Source organism: Zonotrichia leucophrys, chromosome 27, assembly GCF_028769735.1.
Source record: "Zonotrichia leucophrys gambelii isolate GWCS_2022_RI chromosome 27, RI_Zleu_2.0, whole genome shotgun sequence".
Taxonomy (NCBI): domain Eukaryota; kingdom Metazoa; phylum Chordata; class Aves; order Passeriformes; family Passerellidae; genus Zonotrichia; species Zonotrichia leucophrys.
In genome coordinates, this window is record NC_088196.1 from 5280112 (window position 1) to 5288671 (window position 8560).

Below are 8560 nucleotides of genomic sequence, written 5' to 3' on the forward strand. Positions count from 1 at the left end.
AGGCCGGCGGAAGGACCCCAGAAGGCCCCGCTTGGTGTCGCACGGAGTAGGCGGAGCCTCTCCCCGAGATCACCAATCAGAGCCCTCTCCTCTACCCCGCCCCCTCAACTCAGCCAATCGCTGCCCTCCACATCTGGTGGCGCGCCTGCGCGGGCCGTGTACCGCGAAGGCCCCTAAGGCTGGGCTGTCCAAGGCACTGCCTGAGCCGCCCCGCACACCGGCCGTCCCTTCACGGCCGAACTGCGGCTGAGACAGCCCCGGAGAGGGTTCGGAGATCTCGGTGTGCAGCCCTCGCCCGGCCCCGCGCTGTCCCAAGCGCTTCCCGCCCGCCTTTCCCCGCACGGCGGGTCCGGCAGCGCGCGGGGCGGCCCGGGGCGGGGCGGGCGCGGCGGGGCCGATGAGGCCGCCCGGGGCGCCGCGGGATGTGGCGCTGGAGGTGCCGCCCGCGCTGAGCGGCCCCGCCGCCACCATGGGAGCGAGCGCAGCCGCGGGGCTGCCCGAGCGCCTCCGCCTGCCCGTCTGCTTCCTCGGCGTGTTCGCCTGCTACTTCTACTATGGCATCCTGCAGGAGAGCATGTGAGCTACGCCGGGACACCGGGGCGGAGTGGGGCCGGGGGACAGGGGACAGGGCTTTGGGGCTGGGGGGACACGGGAGGGGGACCCCGGCGAGGGGCGCGGGACCAGGGGGACACCCGGGGATGGGAGGAGGGACCGGGACAGACCCGGGCAGCCGGTGCCGCTCCTTCCCGTGCCCTGGGTTCTCTCCCCGGTGTCACCGGTGCGGGTCCCGCTATGTCCCGGTGTCACTGGAGTCCGTCCCGGTGTCACCGGTGTCCCGCTGTCCGTCCCGCAGCACCCGCGGCCGCTACGGGGAGGGCGCGAAGCAGGAGAAGTTCAAGTACGCGCTGACCCTGGTGTTCATCCAGTGCGTGATCAACGCCGCCTTCGCCAAGCTCCGTAAGTGCGGCGCCCCCGGGACCCCGCGCCGGTTGAGCGGGGCCGGGGCCGCTCCTGAGCCGTCCCCGTGTCCCTGTCCCCGCAGTGATCCATTTCGTGGACGCGGCACGGCCGGACCGCACTCGGGGCTGGCTGTACGGGGCGTGCTCGCTGTCCTACCTGGGCGCCATGGTGTCCAGCAACTCCGCCCTGCAGTTCGTCAGCTACCCCACACAGGTTGGGGACAGGGGGACAGGGCTGGGACACGGGGGGGACACAGCTACCCCATCCAGGTACGGGACAGGAGGACACAGGGACATGGGGACAGGGCTGGGACACGGGGGGGACACAGCTACCCCACCCAGGTATGGGACAAGGGAACATGGGGACAGGGCTGTGACAGAGCTACCCCACACAGGTATGGGACAGGGGGACAGGGCTGGGACACGGGGGGGACACAGCTACCCCATCCAGGTATGGGACAGGGGGACACAGGGACAGGGGGACAGGGCTGTGACACAGGGGGGGACACAAATACCCCGCCCAGGTATGGGACAGGGGGACACAGGGACGGCGCGATTGAGCGGGCGGGGCGCCCCTAGCTACCCCACCCAGGATTTGTGGACAGGGACGGGGACAGCACTCGGGACTGGGACCCCACGGGGCATGGGCACACCGGAGTCTCAGCTACCCCACCCAGGTATGGGACAGGGGACAGGGCTGGACACGGGGGAGACACAGCTACCCCACCAGGTACGGGACAGGGAAACATGGGGACACAGGGCAGTGGACAAGCTACCCTGGTGGGGGGGACACAGGCATCATGGGACAAGGGCATGGGACATGGGGGGACACAGCTACCCACACAGGTAAGGACAGGGAACAGGGACAGGGGGACAGGGCTGGGACACAGCTACCCACACAGTACAGGGACAAGGGAACATGGGGACAGGGCTGTGACACAGCTACCCCACACAGGTATGGGGCACAGGGACAGGGCTGGGACATGGGGACATGGGGAACACAGGGACACAGCTACCCCACCCAGGTATGGGGACAGGGGGACACGGGGACACAGGTACACCACCCAGGGGTATACAGGGATGGGGGGACGCAGGTACCCCACCCAGGTGGGCATGGGGACAGGGGGCACATGGGGACAGGGCTGGGACACAGGGGGACACAGCTACCCCACCCAGGTGGGCACGGGAATGGGGAGACATGGGGACACAGCTACCCCATAGAGGGGACCCTGGCTGTGACCCTGAGGGGACCCTGGCTGTGACACTGCGGGGACCCTGGCTGTGACACTGATGGATCCTGGCTGTGACACTGAGGGGATCCTGGCTGTGACCCTGATGGACTCCCTGGCGTTGACTTTACCGGGACCCTGACGGACACGGCGGCCCGAGGACCCTGGACGATGACTGTACCCTGAGGGGACCCTGACTGTGACCTGTGGGGGTGACCTATCCTGGCTGTGACACTGAGGGGACCCTGGCTGTGACACTGATGGATCCTGGCTGTGACCCTGAGGGGACCCTGGCTGTGACCCTGATGGACCCTGGCTGTGACACTGATGGACCCTGGCTGTGACCCTGAGGGGACCCTGGCTGTGACCCTGATGGATCCTGGCCATGACACCAACCCTGCCATTTCCTGGGGTCACTTTTATGTCCTGGTCCCTGCTGGGGGTGCAGGGAGGGCTCTGAGAAGGGACAGAGCTGCCCAGAAATGGTGGCAGTGTCACCTGCCAGGGAATTGGGGTCACTGACATGGGGGCTGAGCCCTCCCTGCTGAGGCTCAGCTGCCCCAGGGGTCTCACTTTGGGGTCATTAATGGATCATCAATTCCCCTTTTCCTTTCCCAGGTGCTGGGCAAGTCCTGCAAACCCATCCCAGGTAAAGAATTTCCCATTTTTGGGGGGGTTTGTGATTTCTGGGCCTCCCTGGCAGAGCCACCTGGGGCTGGGCTGGCATTCCAGGGAGGGATTTGGGATCGGGTGGTGACATTCTGTCTCCCCAGCCATGATTTGGGAATGACTTTTTGGGGTTTAATTCCTATGAGAGGATTTTGGGGCAAGTTTTGACCTCTTGTTTTCCCAGTGATGCTGCTGGGGGTGAATTTGTAGGGGTTTAATTGCTGTGGGTGGATTTAGGGGCAGTTTCTGACCTCTCTTTTCCCAGTGATGCTGCTGGGGGTGAATTTGTCGGGGTTTAATTCCTGTGGGTGGATTTAGGGGCAGGTTTTGATGTCTCTTTTCCCAGTGATGTTCCTAGGGGTGATTTTTTAGGGCTTTAAGGGCATTTTTGATGTCTCTTTTCCCAGTGATGCTGCTGGGGGTGATTTTTTAGGGCTTTAAGGGCATTTTTGATGTCTCTTTTCCCAGTGATATTCCTAGGGGTGATTTTTTAGGGCTTTAAGGGCATTTTTGATGTCTCTTTTCCCAGTGATGCTGCTGGGGGTGGATTTTTAGGGCTTTAAGGGCATTTTTGATGTCTCTTTTCCCAGTGATGTTGCTGGGGGTGGTTTTTTAGGAGTTTAACTCCTGTGGGTGGATTTAGGGGCAGGTTTTGATGTCTCTTTTCCCAGTGATGCTCTTGGGGGTGATTTTTTAGGGCTCTAAGGGCATTTTTGATGTCTCTTTTCCCCGTGATGCTGCTGGGGGTGATTTTTTAGGGCTCTAAGGGTATTTTTGATGTCTCTTTTCCAGTGATGCTGCTGGGGGTGGAATTTTTGGGTTTAATTGGTAATTTTGGATTGCTCCTTTTCCCAGTGATGCTGATGGGGGTGACTTTTTTTTAGTCCTTTATAGGGCAGTTTTTGATGTCCTTTTCCCAGTGATGCTCTTGGGGTGATTTTTTAGGGTTTAAGGGTATTTTGGGTTGACCTCTTTTTCCCAGTGATGCTGCTGGGGGTGATTTTGTAGGGTTTAATTCCTGTGAGTGGATTTTGGGGCAGGTTTTGACTCTCTTTTCCCAGTGGTTGCTAGGGGTGGATTTTTAGGGCTTTAAGGGTATTTTTGGTGTCTCTTTTCCCAGTGATGCTGCTGGGGGTGAATTTGTAGGGGTTTAATTGCTGTGGGTGATTTTAGGGGCAGTTTCTGACCTCTCTTTTCCCAGTGGATGTCTAGGGGTGGTTTTTAGGGCTTTAAGGGTATTTTATGTCTCTTTTCCCAGTGATTCGCTGGGGGTGATTTTTTAGGCCTTTAAGGGCATTTTTGATGTCTCTTTACCCAGTGATGCTGCTGGGGGTGGATTTTTAGGGCTTTAAGGGCATTTTTGATGTCTCTTTTCCCAGTGATGCTGCTGGGGGTGGATTTTTAGGGCTTTAAGGGCATTTTTGGTGTCTCTTTTCCCAGTGATGCTGCTGGGGGTGACCCTGCTGAGGAAGAGGTACCCCCCAGCCAAGTACCTGTGCGTGCTGCTCATCGTGGCAGGGGTGGCCCTGTTCCTCTACAAGCCCAAAAAAGGGACAGGGGACACCGAGCACATCTTTGGCTACGGGGAGCTGCTCCTGGTGAGTGCTGGCACTTGTGGGGTGGCACCTGGGAGGAGCCCCGGGGACTCAGGTGGGGTTTATTCCTGGAAGAAATCCTGGGATTCTGGTGGGATTTACACCTGGGATAAACCTGGGTTCCCATGTTGGATTTACCTCTCACCTGGGATAAATTCCAGGATTTCAGGTGGATTTCACCATCAGCTGGATGGATAAACCTGGCTCCATGTGGATTTGCCTTCACCTGGGATAAATTCCAGGTTCAGGTGGGATTTACACCTTGGATACACCCCGGGATGCCAGGTGGATTTACCTCTCACTGGAAAATTCCAGATCAGGTGGTTTACACCTGGAAAAAATTCCAGGGTTTCAGATGGGATTTACACCTGGGATACACCTGGGCTCCCATGTTGGATTTGCCCCTCACCTGGGATAAATTCCAGGGTTTCAGGTGGGATTTACACCTGGAAAAAATTCCAGGGTTTCAGATGGGATTTACCTGGGATACACCTGGGCTCCCATGTTGGATTTACCTCTCACCTGGGATAAATTCCAGGGTTTCAGGTGGGATTTACACCTTGGATACACCCCGGGATGCCAGGTGGGATTTACCTCTCACCTGGGATAAATTCCAGGGTTTCAGGTGGGATTTACACCTGGAAAAAATTCCAGGGTTTCAGATGGGATTTACCTGGGATGCCCCTGGGCTCCCATGTTGGATTTACCCCTCACCTGGGATAAATTCCAGGGTTTCAGGTGGGATTTATACCTTGGATACGCCCTGGGATGCCAGGTGGGATTTACTCCTCACCTGGGATAAATTCCAGGATTTCCACTGGGATTTACACCTGGAAAAAATTCCAGGGTTTCAGGTGGGATTTACCTGGGATACACCTGGGCTCCAGTTGGATTTACCTCATCAGCCCATGGGATATGATATATCCAGGGTTTCAGGTGGGATTTACACCTGGAAAACAAGTTCCAGGGGTTTCTGTGGATTATACCTGTGGATACACTTGGGATACCCAGTTTGGATTTGCCCTATACCTGTGGATAATTCCGGGATACAGGTGGGATTTAACCTGGAAAAAACTTCCAGGGTTCAGATGGGATTTACCTGGGATACACCAGGCTCCCATGTTGGATTACCTCACCTGGGATAAATTCCAGGGTTTCAGATGGGATTTACCTGGGATGCCCCTGGGCTCCCATGTTGGATTTACCCCTCACCTGGGATAAATTCCAGGATTTCCACTGGGATTTACCTGGGATAAACCTGAGCTCCCAGGTGGGATTTACCTGGGATAAACCCCAGGCTCCCAGGTGGGATTTACCTGGGATAAACCCCAGGCTCCCAGTGGGATTTACCTGGGATAAACCCCAGGCTCCCAGTGGGATTTACCTGGGATAAATCCGAGCTCCCAGGTGGGATTTACCTGGGATAAACCCCAGGCTCTCAGTGGGATTTACCTGGGATAAACCCCAGGCTCCCAGGTGGGATTTACCTGGGATAAATCCAGGCTCTCAGTGGGATTTACCTGGGATAAACCCCAGGTTCCCAGGTGGGATTTACCTGGGATAAACCCCAGGTTCCCAGGTGGGATTTACCTGGGATAAACCCGGGTTCCCAGGTGGGATTTACCTGGGATAAACCCTGGGCTCTCGGTGGGATTTACCTGGGATAAACCCGAGCTCCCAGGTGGGATTTACCTGGGATAACCCCAGGCTCCCAGTGGGATTTACCTGGGATAAACCCCAGGCTCCCAGGTGGGATTTACCTGGGATAAACCCGAGCTCCCAGGTGGGATTTACCTGGGATAAACCCCAGGCTCCCAGGTGGGATTTACCTGGGATAAACCCCAGGTTCCCAGGTGGGATTTACCTGGGATAAACCCCAGGCTCCCAGGTGGGATTTACCTGGGATAAACCCCAGGCTCTCAGTGGGATTTACCTGGGATAAATCCAGGCTCCCAGGTGTGCCTTGGGGCTGCAGCAGCCCAGGTGTGCTGGGAGGAGCCTCCTGCACCCTCCAGCCCCACTGAAATCCCTGTTGGGAACTGCTGTGAAGGGGGAATTGCCATTTTCCCTGGGGAGAGGAAGCAGGCCTGACAGTGTCCCCTGTCTGTCTGTCTGTCTGTGTGTCTGTCTGTGGGTGCCCAGCTGCTGTCCCTGACCCTGGACGGGCTCACTGGGGTGTCCCAGGACCACATGAGGGCTCACTACCAGACTGGCTCCAACCACATGATGCTCAACGTCAACCTCTGGTCCACGCTGTTCCTGGGGGCAGGTGAGGAGCCAGGGCTGGATCTGGGACCTGCCCTGGCCTGGAGCCCTCTGGGGTTTGGTTTTATTGGGATTTTGGGTTTTTGTCATGGCCCAGCCCTGCCCTCCCTGGGCTCTCCTGCAGCTCCTGCTCCAGCTGGGAGCACAAACTGGAGCCCAGGAGGGCTGGGAGCTGCCCCTGGCACTGGAGCAGCTTTAAATTCCCTTCCACCCCAACCATTCCAAGATTAGCACTCCTGATTAATTGCTGGGCACTGTTCTGTTGGAATTTGATCCCAGTTAATGATCTTTCCTTCACTAATTAACCAGGAGGGCGATTGCTGCTGCTGCTGGTGTTTGCTGCTGGAGTTAGTGGGGTTCAGTGCCTGCTTTGGGGGTTCTGAGGCCAGCCTGGCCCCTCGAGGGTGGGATCCCCATCCAGGCTGCTCCTCCTGGCTGTTTTGCAGGGATCCTGTTCACGGGGGAGCTCTGGGAGTTCCTGAGCTTCACGGAGCGTTATCCCAGCATCATCTCCAACATCCTGCTCTTCGGCCTCACCAGCGCCCTGGGCCAGGTCAGGGACAGGATTTTGGATTTTGGGTGGGGTTTGCTTCTCTGGGAGGGGCTGGGGTGGAATTCCAGGGGAGATGGGGCTGGAGCACCCTGGGATGGGGGAATGTGTCCCTGGATGAGGGGCTGGGATGGAATTCCAGGGAAACTGGGGCTGGAGCACCCTGGGATAGGGGAAGGTTTCCCTGGATGAGCTCCAGGGCCCATCCCAGGTGTCCCTGGATGAGCTCCCAGGTCCCTTCCAGCCCACCCCAGGATGCCACAAACCCCCTCAAACCCAGGATTTGAAGGGATTTCCTTTGGGATTTGCCCCTGGCTGGCAGTGCCAGTGACAGGGGCTCTGTTGTGCCGGGGCAGAGTTTCATCTTCATGACCGTGGTGTACTTTGGGCCGCTGACCTGCTCCATCATCACCACCACCCGCAAGTTCTTCACCATCCTGGCCTCCGTGGTGCTCTTTGCCAACCCCATCAGCCCCATGCAGTGGGTGGGCACCGTCCTGGTGTTCCTGGGTGAGTCTGGGGGCAAAATCCGGGGGGTCCCTGCCCTGGGAGCCCCTGCAGGACCGGCGGATCCGTTCAGTCCCTTCCTCACAGCTCATTCCATGGGTAAATTTGGGGATGTTGAGCTGATTTTTCCCCCAGTTCCCATCTCCCTGCTGGTCTGAAGAGCTCACAGCTGCTGTTTTGTCTCCTGCCAGGCCTTGGGCTCGATGCCAAATTCGGGAAGGGGGTGAAGAAGACGTCGCATTGAGGTTGATCCCGCAGTTGGAATGAACTTTTAATTTATTGTCTTGTACCTCAGAATCTGGTGTGGAACTGGACTCAGGACAGGGAATCAGAAGGAAACCGTGTGGAATTTATTTTTGGTTAGAGTTTGGTTTGGTTTTTTTAATTCTAAAATGGTCTCTAAAATGTAATCCTTTAGTTTGAGGTGTAATTTTGCTTTTTTTGTGTAATCAGAGCTGCCCCCCTGAGCCGAGCAGCAGCAGCAGATCCTTGCCTTAACAGGAAAACACAAATCCTTCCTATCTTTATTAAAGAAAACCAGACAATGGCTGCTTCTCCAGGACTTTTGTTGGGGGATTTGGTTGATTTGGGGGGAACCCAGGTGTGCTCTCCAGGGAGGGAGAGAAATGATCTCAGTCCTTTGGGGTGATCCTGGGATTAAAGCCTTGTTGGAGGCACCTCCTTCCTTGTGGGGTTTTCCTTGGGTTTTCTCAGCAGGGAAATGCTGAATGTGCCTCAGGAAATGAGAATCCCCCAAATTTGTGGCAGGTCCTCTCCCATGCCCTG

At 57.2% G+C, this 8560-nt stretch overlaps 1 protein-coding gene across 1 annotated transcript; it reads left to right on the forward strand.

Annotated features, from left to right (window-relative positions):
• The first annotated feature begins 376 nt into the window (after window positions 1-376).
• On the forward strand, window positions 377-8321 carry SLC35B1 (solute carrier family 35 member B1). The gene is made up of 9 exons (XM_064733532.1): window positions 377-576; window positions 854-957; window positions 1043-1173; window positions 2807-2837; window positions 4298-4455; window positions 6595-6721; window positions 7164-7270; window positions 7624-7777; window positions 7966-8321. The coding sequence occupies exons 1-9, from the start codon at window positions 398-400 to the stop codon at window positions 8016-8018; spliced, it is 1044 nt and encodes a 347-aa protein (XP_064589602.1). The 5' UTR covers window positions 377-397; the 3' UTR covers window positions 8019-8321.
• The last annotated feature ends 239 nt before the right edge of the window (window positions 8322-8560 follow it).

Coding starts and splice junctions, on each gene's coding strand:
- SLC35B1 (XM_064733532.1), top strand. CDS start 398: ATGAGGCCGCCCGGGGCGCCGCGGGATGTGGCGCTGGAGGTGCCGCCC. Junction 958..1,042: donor CGCCGCCTTCGCCAAGCTCC/GTAAGTGCGGCG, acceptor CTGTCCCCGCAG/TGATCCATTTCGTGGACGCG. Junction 6,722..7,163: donor CACGCTGTTCCTGGGGGCAG/GTGAGGAGCCAG, acceptor GCTGTTTTGCAG/GGATCCTGTTCACGGGGGAG.